Here is a 12,258-nt window from a genome sequence, read left to right as displayed (position 1 = left end):
GCTGTATTTTTCCTGCGGTCGTCTTTGGGGTGTTTCTGTGCCTCACCCGTCTCTCCTTCCGTCCCTGGCTCCTTTTCTTCTCCCAGGAGATTGGGAGTCTGAACTTGGAGGCCAACGTGACAGCAGATGGAGCCTTGGCCATGGAGAAGGGACTGGCCACTCTCAAGAGTGAGATGAAGAAAGTGGAAGGAGAGCTGGCAAGGAAGGAGCAGGAGTTCGACGTGGATATGGACGCAGTGCAGACAGTGAGTTCCCATGGCTTTCCACGGCAGAGTCCTTTAACCTGGCCAGTGTGGGAACACCCTTTCCAGATGGGCTTGTGTTTATTTTTCCCTCAGGTAATTACAGAAGCCCAGAGAGTTGACAGCAGAGCCAAGAATGCTGGAGTTACGATCCAAGACACACTCAACACATTGGATGGCATCCTACATCTAATAGGTATGTGGAGTATCCACAACCTTCCAACCTGTGTTCCAGGGCTTCTCCCCAGAAGATTAACTAGACTTAGTCCTGATGCGTGGGAATCTCAACTTCCCTTAAGGGTGTCAGGAAATTTGCTTTGTTTCCAGGCTCAGATACCTTAGGCAGATTGCTTTTCATTTGTTGTGTTCTATTTTACCATCTCTAAGGTGGGTTACTGGGCATCTACCTGTTTCCCTTGGAGATGAAAGTCTGTAGGTCAAAGAACTGGGTGTATTTGGGGAAGATATATTGAGGCTGAGAGTGGTTAGTAATGTTCTGCAGATCACACAGTAAATTGTGGAGGTAGGATTCGAACTTCACAGTGAAAGAGAATACTGGATGGCTTGACAGCCCCACTAAGGATTCTGACCTTGATCCTGAGAATCTAGTGGACAGTGTCAAGCAGAGGGATAATGTCAGTGCTGTATATTTTTGAAAGATCACTGGGGCAGCTGGGTGGAGGAGAGTTTTAAAGAGGCTTAAACAAGAGGCAGGATAAGGTCATTTTGGAGACAGTTGTAGTAATTGAGAGGTGAGAGAGCTCTGAGGCAGTAGGAGTGGTGAGGGGGAAGACTCTCCCAGCCTGTGAGGTCAAGAATCACTTGCTGAGGGACTTGCCTGGTGATCCAGTGACTAATGCTCTGTACTCGCAATGCAGGGGCCCCAGGTTCGATCCCTGGTCAGGGAACTAGATCCCATGTGCAGCAACTAAGACCTGGCATAGTCAAATAAATACATAAATATTAAGAAAAAAGAATTACTTGCTGATTCTGCTGTTTGCCCCTCCCCAAACCACAATTGGGACTTCCCAGGTGGCGCTAGTGGTAAAGAACCCACCTGCTGATGCAGGAGACGTAAGATATGGGCTTGATCCCTGGGTCAGGAGGATCCTCTGCAGGAGGGCATGACAACCCACTCCAGTATTCTTGCCTGGAGAATCCCACGGACAGAGGAGCCTGGTGGGATACACAGTGCATAGGGTAGCAAAGAGTTGAACGCTACTGAGCACCCACGCACGCACACACACACACACACAGGCAAACCACAATTACACCTTGTTGTAACTGATTGTGGAAACTTGAACTGCCTGGTAGATGATCCAGAAGAAATGTCAAAGTGGTAGGTCCATGAGACACTGTAGAAATTTTAGGCTAAGATAGATTTGATGGCACCCCATGACAGCAGCTCCAGTTACCTCACAGCATCCCTCCCAAAAGAAAGTTCAGATAAATTAAAATCCTGGATTTGGGTAGAACTGATATCAAACCTACTATGGCCTGTTTTATCGAGCTTAGACCACAACACATATGGAACTAGGGCTTCAGTCAGGGATTCCAGCCATAATTAGGAGAGCCACTTTCAAATCTGGTTTTTCTATGGAGTGTCATCATCACCCCGAGAGACCAGTATTGTCTGCATTGTTTCCCTGATGGGTCCGCTTTGTGATCCAATGAGTCCCAAAGAGTAAAATACCCTCTTAAGGTAAAAAAAAAAAATCCCCAGCTGAGGGTTTAGCAGCTTTGCTTAGTGCTCTGAAAAAGGCAATGAAACTAACAGGGCCTTTAGAGGAAATGGGAGCATGGGAGGGAGGCTGGGTGAGAACTGTCAAGCATTTTCTGTGTGCCAGGCACTATGCCAGATTTTTTTGTGGTGAATGGTTGTATAACATTTGTAAAGGTTCTGTGAGGTGGGTTTTAGGGCTTACCTGGTGGCTCAGTGGTAAAGAATCTGTCTGCCAAGCAGGAGATAAGGGAAGATTGCCTGGAGAAGGAAATGGCAACCCACTCCAGTATTCCTGCCCGGAAACTCCGTGGACGGAGGAGCTACATAGTCCATGGGGTTGCACAAGAGTCAGACATGACTAAACAACTAAACAACAACAAATAAGGCAGATTTTATTATTTTATTTCACAGAATAGTGAACAGAAGGTCAAGGAGTTTAATACTGCCCCACAGATCACATAGTAAATGGGGGAGCCAGGATTTCACCTGAGGTCTCCGTGTCTGATGCTCCTGCCATTTGCAAGAAGCTCATGCTGCCTCCCCATGGACATTTTGTCTGCAAACCTGCTTCACTTCTCCTGCATGTCTTAGAACCCTGAATTCTAGAATCCTCCCCTGTCCCCAGGGGAAGGACTGATCTACTGGATCAACATTTGAGTTATTGTGCTGTTTCTACTCTGTCTGGTCTCTTGAGTCTTGGAAAAATTACAGTTTAATTTCTTTAGCTGGGATAAAACTTCTGCAGTCAAATGGATCTGACCTTGAATTGTCCACTCAAACCTATTCAGACCAAACGGGTCTTGCCAGGTGCCCTTAATGCTGACGTGTCAGATCATTTATGAGTAAAGCATACCTGAACAAATGTGACCACATTTCATATTGGAAATAAACTAATGTCTAGCCAGATCCCCACTGTTCCAGGCCAGAATGAAGTCTTCCATCATTTCATACAGCTGGAATGCATCCCTTAAATAGCAAAGCCTACCTTGGCCTCCCTAAGCCCTGACACCCAGCCAGTTTCTAAAGGTCTTCTAATAGAAAACAACAAGAAATTTCCTAAGGGTGATTCAGAGAGCAGAATTTGGAGTTGGTTCTGATCCTAGGGATGAGCTGTGTTGGGCAGACACCTTGGACAGTATTCAGTCCCTGTGACCTTCAGTCTTCATCTTTTCAGAGCAGAAGCTGTTGACTCTATCATGAAAACCGTAGTCCAAGCTTCATCTTGCTTAACTAAAGAGCCCAGATGCTTAAACTGGGCTTTTCAAAATCTAGTAACAAGGCTTGTGCTCTCAAAATTTTTTCTAGATTATTTCTAATTTAAAATAAGCCTTTTTAAAAGAATGGCATACTATTGGCTCTGAGCAGGTGAAAACAGAAATTAAAGTTACGGAAGGGCCTGCATGCATTCAAGGGCTTGCCACAGCTTTTTCCTCTGTTAACTCCTTTCTTGTCCTCTAAAAATAGACCAGCCTGGCAGTGTGGATGAAGAGGGGCTGATCTTACTGGAGCAGAAGCTTTTTCGAGCCAAGACCCAGATCAACAGCCAGCTGCGGCCGCTGATGTCAGAGCTGGAGGAGAGAGTGCGTTGGCAGAGGGGCCACCTCCGCTCGCTGGAGACAAGCATAGATGGCATTCTGGCTGATGTGAAGAACCTGGAGAACATTCGGGACAACCTGCCCCCGGGCTGCTACAATACCCAGGCTCTTGAGCAACACTGAAGCTGCCTTCGAGATTTCCCAACTGGGGTTCTTAGGATGGAGACCTCAGGCTCAGAAGCCATCTCACGCGGGTGGGGTGGGATGGGGACATTTGAACGTGTTGATGGGCATTCTCAGCTCAACTGAACCTGGCCCCACCCCGAGACCTTGGCCAAGATCAATGTCTTATTGTACCAGTGTGATGCTCTTTGCTTCCTGATGCAGGGCAAAGAGGCAAATAGCATTGAGTATGAGACTCATCAAGGGCCTGGACACCCAAAGGGTAGACCAGATGGAAGGACAAACTGCACAGGCAGATAGTCATAAACCAACTCCTGGCGTATGAACAAGTGTTGCCATGTCGTAGGCGGCTTATTCTTTGAGTAAATGTGACCAAAGGAAATTTTTTTTGACTTTGCCCATGCATAAAATTCTTCCTAATGTCATAACAGAGAGTGAATTGAAGTCATGCTATGGTCAGTAAAATACTGTTGCCTCATAGTGTTCAATGTGTTCTTGTTGATCAGAGTTCTTCCCACTTACTGACGATCCATGACATGTACTCCACTTTCAAGCTGGAGGAAGTGATAAACTGTAAGCCTGGCATATTTGGAGCATTGGTATCCTGCTACCTTTGAGTTCTTCTGGGCCTGGAAGTGACCACCTTTCCCCTGATGATGCCAGGCAACTTAGAGACAATGTTTTTATTAAAGCATTTCTTACCAGGGAAGCAAACATTGGGAAAGTATTTACTTTCGAGTTTCAAAGTGATAGAAAAATGTAACTTGGGCTCTGAAAGAGGTGCAGTTATCTAAGAAGATGTATTAGTCCTAATTCAATGCCATTTTCAAACACTAAAAATGATATGCCCCTATGGGTTTTGTTCTTACACTCTCTTTCGATAACAATGTTCCTACTCATACTTGAACTGGGTAGCATCTATCCTTCCATCCATCCATCCATCCATCCATCCATCCTTACAACATGTATTTATTGAGTACCAATTGTGTGCCAGGGGCTGGATGGGGTACAGTGGTGACATAGTCTCTGCCTCATAGAGTTGACTGAATAGTAAGGAAGACAAACCTTAAAAAAAAATTTAAACTTACAAATCCTGTTCCTCACAAGTCATTGCAATAACCCCTTGGTTTGCAAGCTCATTTTTTAACGGAACATATGTTGCAAGACATTCCCGTGGGGCACTTGGATTTTGGTAAATAGCTGAAATGACTCTGGATTGTGCACCCTTTCTTGCATTTCAGCTGTTGCTCTGCCCCTTTCTACAACTGATTGCTACAGATTGTTGAGTCATAACACCAGTGGGAATTTCTGGAAAACTCAGAGGCCCTTCTAGCCTTGGCTCAGTAGACTTTGGTACTGCCTCACCTCTGTATTTCCTTGGCTTTTCATGGACCTGTTTTTTTTAAATAAAGAACATTTGTAGATGCCTGTGGTCAGTTTCTAATTTGTTTAAGCATAAGGTGTAGGTACCAAAGCAGTGGAAACAAAAAATGCTTCAGAGAGAGATGTGAGCCCCCAGAATTAGCATCTTTAATTCCTTTTTCTGAGCACCTTGTTCACCCTTTCTAACCAGGCAAGCACTTTATGAGATTTAATTGGTTCTGTCTCCTAAGCATAAAGAAGGATTTATTTCTGGAACAACCTGAGCAGGGTGAGGGTGATAATTAATGTTTTGGCTTTTTTTTTTCATGGGCTATAAAAAAATAAAGACAAAAATCAATCATTTGTGGTACATTGTCATGCTTTTTAATCAACTAAAATTTAGTAAATGGAGATCCTGAATTGGCCATCTACCCAAGTGACTGAGGACATAATTTTGCTTCTGCCTACACTGACCCCCCAAATTCTGATAGATCTGATCCCTATGCTTTGCCTTCTCTGAAAGTGCATTTTTAATCCTGTCTTGGCATACTCAATCACATATCTTACAAATTTGACTGAATTAACTACAATATCACACAAACCTAAAAATATGCATAATTCACTCATGATTGACTTTTTCCTTGTTCTCATCACATACTGGATGGAGAGAAAGTTGGCAGAGTAGCCCTCCACATATTCATTGCAGAGGCCCTGCCATTTATAACATGACTTTTAAGATTGCGCTAGTCAGCATCTCCCTTCCAGTGGGTGGAGAGGGAAAAAGGCATGGAAGAAGGAGGTCCATGGAAGTTTTCGTGGGGCAGGACTGGTGAAGGCTGAACATCACTTTCTATCACATTCCATGGTCCAGAACCCAGTATTATTATGACCACCTCTAACTTATAAGGTGTCTGGGAAATAGAGTCCCTTGGCAGGAAGCCAATTCTCTGACAGTTCTGTACTATGAAAGGGGAGAATGCATCTTAGTGATTGGCTATCTATTTCTGTCAAGTATACATATTCCAGGGAACTTGGTGGGGGATCCAAGGGTGCCTGCAATCATAAAAGGATTCTTTCATGGGATTGACTGTTAAGAGAGTCATAAGATTGTCTTCCCTGACACAGGGGAGATGATCCCTATGTAGAGATGGGAAACGGAAAAGTGACTCATGTGACTCTATTTGGACAGAAATGATTCCCTCATTTCTGAGGTTGTGGTAGATTGTCCCTAAGATGAGAGAAGGAACATGTGACTTAGAAATAGCCTCTTCAGGACTTAGACTCTGATACCAGTCTTGACCTGACCCTGCCAAGTTAAGGGCACTTTCCTTCCTCTTTCTTATCAGAATTTGTGATTTGTAGTAGAAACTCTTTTGTGCTTCTGAGAGTTATCTAATTGTGCCATTGGTAAGCTATCACACATATTTTCATCTGTTTTGACTCATGGGGATTTCTGTCTGGAGAAGTGAGTAGAAATGAAATGCACGTGGACTGTAACTTCTTAGTCAATGTACTTCTGATCTTATCCCAGGATGTGGGCTTTTTTTCAGTACATTTGGCAGGTTGGACAAAATGTAAGATGGATACTTGGTAATGTTCAATGTTTGGAACAAGTTTCAAGGACTGGGAATGTGTTTATCTTTTTTTTTTTTAATGTTTTGCATGGTCATGGTAATGTTGTAAATTCTTGCTGTGGCCCAGTTTTCCCACCTGGAAAGCAGAGGTTAGACTCTTTTTCCTCTGCTTTCTTTATACTATGGGCTACATGGAACTTTCTAGGAAATTCCAAGATCTGAAGTTTACTTACGGGTCATAAGGGAAAAAATGCGTTATGTACATGTTTGTTAACTTATAGATACAATATATATTTTGTAAGTTAGTATAAGTAAGCAAAATAAACCAATGTTTATACCCAATATTAAACAAGAGCTCATCATTACATACTCTCAGGACAGAGGGGAAAAAAGTGTTTCACTTTGTGACTAAAGCAGCAAATATAAATACAAACCATCAATTTATAAGTCATATCAAGTACCATAATGATATGTCACCAAACCCACATAGCTGACTAATCTCAGTCTTAAACAAAAAAAGAGACCAAGAACCAAAATGATAAACACACACACACACACACACCCCCACCCCCACCCGTCCCTAAGCTGACAAACCAGTAGCTAAACCTTAAGTGAGCTGGTGGCGTGGAGAATTGTTATTCTACCTTCTGAATCACCATTCAGACCTAAACCCATACATAACGTTTGTCACAGTTAAAAATTAAATAAGATCGAATAGTCACAGCAGGGTTGAACAATTAACTTATTCATTTTTAGCCTGTTCACTTTGCCAAACAAAACCAATCATGAGTTTAACAATTTCTGTCTTACTTAATATCCTTTATGTCAAGAAGCAAGTTTTTCAAGTTTTTAATTTTCACAAATACATTTTTAATTCACAAAGAACTAACTTCTTCAAGGATCCAAAGCTAACCAATACCAGACTGTGCAGGTTAGGTAGAACCAAAGATTTCATTTAAAAAAAAAAAAAAAAGAGTTAAAACTTAGGCACAATTGAACAAATTTGCTAATTATTCTTCCCTTCTTATGCGTGTGGTTGTGTATACTTTCATATTACACATGCGGCATTAGCTAAACCAAGCAGAAAATCTCCTGCTCTAAGAGCATTCTTAACAACTGTTGGCTCCCATCAAGTAAGACTGTGAAGAAAAAGTGATTAATACTGCAACTCACAGAGAAGATTCTAGACCAAGACACAAGGCTCTAGTAGTATCATCTTATTTATTAACGTAGTTGAACCATTTTGCTGATAAAACTTTTGTCTGTGACTATTCTAGCAACAAAATTTTACTCAAAATATTGCACTGTGAGATGTGGTGTTGCAGCTTCAATGTAGTATTTATTAATGTGTTGATTTCCATAAAGCAAATCTTATTCTTAAAATGGCAGATTCAGTGACCAAAAAAGTGATTCAAAAAAGCTTTCCCCTTCCCATGCCAATTCTTGAGACTGCTAGGATCAAGCTGAGGTTTGGGCCCCAGACCTAGACTGAAGGAGGAGGGAAAGAGAGTAATTCATTCCTATCTGACTGTTACAGGCTAATAGAACATTCCAAACATACTCAACAAAGAAACCACATGAAAAATCGCATTTACTGGGCAGCTATAGGAAGGTGCAAACCAAATGAAATGGACAGAACACGTTCATCACCTTTACCATGATGCTATTCCTAAGGTGTCTGAATTGGATGAACTACAAAATTCATCCTTGGACCCATCCTTCCCCTCTTACCTGCCCGCCTTCACATTGGAAAAGATCCTGAGCTTTTCACATACTGACTTATTTTTGAATTACTCTTTTGATGAATAACATATAATAACATGCTTCTCTCTCTTAATCTGAGAGAGAGAGAAAGAGTAAGGGAGAGAGAGAGTGTGTGTGCCTGTCTGTTTGGGGGAGTAGATTTGGGCTAGTAAAATACAAGTCATTTCTCCCTGTAATTCTCTGCCTCTTGCTGTAGTTTGATTACAGAGTCTCACTTTCAATTTAATTAGAAGACCACGTTCTTTTGTTCTTTCTGAGAAGCTGGAGCAGGAGACTAGGGAACGTGGGAGAAAGGTTGGCCAAGCCGGGACAGGAAGAACCGCTTCTCTAGAAGCTCCAGTTCTGGGTTTCAGGCACTTCAGGAAGAGACTTTCCTCCCCTGTTCCCATGTACATTCAAGGAAAATGAAAGCAAGAAGGCCCCAAAGGCTGCCTGGGTGGGAGAAGGGAGGTGGTGAATGAGGTACCCGCTAGCAGCACAGACACCCCCCGCCCACAGGGCCATTCCTTGAGGAGAGAGTCAGTGACACGAAGGGTTTCCCTTGTGCCTATTCTTACATATCAGCCACTTTCATGCAAGCGGGAGAGACATTTTTATTGGTAGGCAGGAAATGGGGCTTCAGACCCCTTCTTGACACAGTCATTCTAGCCCATGCCTTTCTCACGATCTCTGAACCTTTGGGTCAGCCATTGTAGGAAGGAGCAGGACCTCAGGCTGGAAGTCAGGACCTGGAGGTCATCCTGTGGGCACCTGGGGGCACCACTTCCAACTCTGAATCATCTCTCTGGTATTGGCCTTGGTTGGGTCACAGTCACGTGTCCTGCCCTGGATTGAAAGAGGGGATCTGACCTCCCTGTAGCAAGTGAAGAAGAGGGCAGGGCAGGAAATGGACGCTTCTATCCAAAAGGGGAGTCACTTTTCCTTATATTAAAGGAAAGCTATTTTATCATGATCCTTGCGATCGATTCACCAGGACAGACTCTTTCTCATTTCATTCCTAGAAATCTACTTCTATCCCTGTTACTTTCTTTAGCTCATCTCACTCTCCCTACAAATGTGTTCTCTGCCCCCACACTGAATGCTGGAGAGTCAGCTCTGTTTCTTCTCATGGGTCATGAACTAAATGGGGTTTGACCACAGAGTCCAGCAAAGAAAGAGTGGACCAAAGAAACAAAAGACAGCTGGTTGTTCTCGGATCAGTTCACGTGGATCTTCAGAATAAACTATCCATAAACTTCATATCCTTGAAGATGTGTGCTTCCCCAGGGAATCCAGCTCCCTGATTTCCTTTGTATCATTTCCTGGCTTCTGACTGCCTTGCCTAGACAAAGGTACTTCTGTCTTTTTCTCCCTAGCACTAGTGCAATCTTGAGCACTTTCTGGGTCTTTGCCTTCCACAAAGCAAACCTCTCTTGGATTCAGATGTCTTCTAAGCCATTGCCATTTCTAGCAGTAAATTTCTAACGGAAACCTAGCTACAGCCTTCTTCACCATCACATCCTCCCCCCAGGACTAGCACACATAAGGCTGTATACAGGGAGCACCTGGGACAGACATAAGTTAAGAGAGAGATGCCAGGTAAAGACTGAAAGCTGCCATCTTATCTGGTATCATGGGGAACCAAAGGAGCAGAGATCATGTGGTGTGATGACCTAACGGTCAGGGAAACATTAGCCTTTTGTCAGGCTTTACATTTGCTGTGTGACCTTGGACCAGTCATTTAATCCAGTGGATCTCTGCTTCCTCATCTTCTAAAAGAAACTTTGGCTCAATTAATCTCTAAAGATCTTCTCAGATTCCATGATTCTTAGCTGAACACCGAGAGCCAAGACAGTATCTTTTGTCCTTTGGAGATTATTTCCATAATCCAAGAGGATAAGCCCTCCCCCTGCAACCATTTTCTGTTAAATTTATTTTCCTGGAGGATACTGAAGGATGCTACAGATGTTCCTGGCATCAACCAATACCTCCCACCCAATACCTCCTGGGCCAGGGCTGGTACTAGATATCAACAAAATTATCCTATAGTTTGGGGACCATTTCTCAAAGAATCAAAAACCTAAGAGCCAAGAGACTGGATGAGAGACACAGGGCAGAAGAGAGTCATTTCCTTCTGGTTCTCCAGGCAGGACCTGGATGAGATCTGAACAATTAGAACACGGTCTGTCAAAACTGTTTCCAGAGCACCAGAGGCAGGTGGGAAACTGGGGACAAAAGGGGTGAAAGAGTTTAGTGGCTCTTGACAATCCCTCCAGATGTCTGTTCTGAGAATCCGTGGTCCTGCCAGGCAGACTTCCTCAGGCTACGATTGTGGCTTCTGGGTTCAGCATGAGTCGTAACCCTAAACCCACAAAGAAGGCTGAGGCTCTGCTTCTCAAGAAGGAACTGACCTCAGGCGCCATCTCTGTTACCAAACTAGAGTGGGTGAGAATCACTAGCTCCCATTAGGAAATGGGAATCACTTTCTCCTAGGTCATCCTGGATTTACATTATGACAGAGACATTTCCCAGCCAAACAGGCAATAAATAATTCCAATTAGCAAAGATCTCTAACTTGAGTGAACTCTTAGCGTGTTTTATTTCAGAAATGACTGCATTTTTAGGACTCGGCCTTGCATACGTGATTCTTTTCAGATGTAGGAACGCGACTAAGTCTGGCCTCCAAGGGCTTTGATGGTGATCTGAAGGTCCCTTGGTAACGTCCGAGCCGGCAGGGAACAACCCACGCCCTGCCATCAGTCACAACTCAAATAAGTAACTGAATAGATGCCACCAAGAAATGAGAAGGAACCGGCTCTAGGTGATCGTTAAGCCCACAGCATCAAAAAAGAGTGGTCTTCGGAAACTAAGGAAATGGACTCAAATCCTTCTGAGCAACCCTACTACTCCCAGACTTGCGTCCCAGGTTTCAGAACATGAAAGTCTCAGTCTTGACCCCAGACTGCTGTGTGTGTGTCGGGCGGAGGCGGGGAGAAAGCGGGTAGGTGGGTGGGGGTTGTCTCGGCCTGGTTCAGCGGGCGTAGCCCTCACGCAACTTTCTGAGAGCTGAGGCTCCGCTGCGGTATCCTGTCAAAAGGGAAGGAATGCCGCAGAAACACAACAAGGCGACAGACATAAAGAACCGCGGACACGGATTTGATCCAAGTTCTATGAGGAGTGAACAACAACAACAACCAACAAACGAAACAACGGAACGAAAGATAAGAAAGAAAGGAAGAAGATAGCCCTTTGTGGTAAAGGGCATGCTGGGAAGGCGAGGGCCAGAGCCGCCTCCCCAGAGCATGCTGGGAGACGGGCACCCGCACATCTCCAAGGACCGCACTTCCCCCACCCCGACCCCGTCACCCACCCCCAACCCGGAGACGAGAGGAGAGTTTGTCCAAAGATGGCTGCGGAGGAGGGGTACGCTGTGGTGTTCTCTGCAGGTTCCCCCACACTGTGGAGGGTTGAGTCAGCAGGTGGGGAAGACAGTCAAGATGAGGAGACGGAAAAACGGAGGCGGGAGAGAAACGGGATGGACAGAGGCGGCAGGGGGCCGGCGTGGTGGCGGAGGACCCGGGCAGAGTGGAGCACAGCGCCCCGTGGCCGCTAGCCCGAGGCGTTGATGTACAGCTGGCTCTTGAGAATGTAGTCGATGACCGGCTGGGACAGGTAATCCACGACGTGGCCGTCCCCGTGCTGCAGAGCCAGTCTGGTTGAGAAGAGACGGTAATCAGAGGGCATGCTTTCCCGAAAGCGAGGCCAGAGGACTGGCCTGCCCATTCCCTTTTGAGGAAAGGGTTTCCCCAACACCCATTACCCGTCTTTGCTTAGGCTAAGTGCATGGCGTTCCTATCAGAAAAAAAAAAAAAAAAACAAAAAACCCTCTTCCCCTC

At 44.6% G+C, this 12,258-nt stretch overlaps 2 protein-coding genes across 7 annotated transcripts in view; one reads left to right on the top strand and one right to left on the bottom strand.

The window, feature by feature from the left end:
• LAMC2 (laminin subunit gamma 2) overlaps positions 1-5,107 on the top strand; it is a 76,702-nt gene extending 71,595 nt beyond the window's left edge. For both annotated transcript variants that reach the window (XM_043485507.1, XM_043485508.1), the window contains exons 22-24: positions 87-245; positions 339-438; positions 3,430-5,107. In XM_043485507.1, the coding sequence (XP_043341442.1) occupies positions 87-245; positions 339-438; positions 3,430-3,683 (513 nt within the window). In that variant the 3' untranslated portion in view covers positions 3,684-5,107. The remainder of the gene's footprint in view (positions 1-86; positions 246-338; positions 439-3,429) is intronic.
• A 2,714-nt stretch (positions 5,108-7,821) lies between these two features.
• The window catches only part of NMNAT2 (nicotinamide nucleotide adenylyltransferase 2), a 208,773-nt gene continuing 204,336 nt past the window's right edge, over positions 7,822-12,258 (bottom strand). For all 5 annotated transcript variants that reach the window (XM_043485511.1, XM_043485514.1, XM_043485512.1 and 2 more), the window contains one exon: positions 7,822-12,074. In XM_043485511.1, the coding sequence (XP_043341446.1) occupies positions 11,972-12,074 (103 nt within the window). In that variant the 3' untranslated portion in view covers positions 7,822-11,971. The remainder of the gene's footprint in view (positions 12,075-12,258) is intronic.

The sequence above is a fragment of the Cervus canadensis genome, chromosome 13 (assembly GCF_019320065.1).
Source record: "Cervus canadensis isolate Bull #8, Minnesota chromosome 13, ASM1932006v1, whole genome shotgun sequence".
NCBI lineage: Eukaryota > Metazoa > Chordata > Mammalia > Artiodactyla > Cervidae > Cervus > Cervus canadensis.
This window is presented reverse-complemented; position numbering and strand designations above follow the sequence as displayed.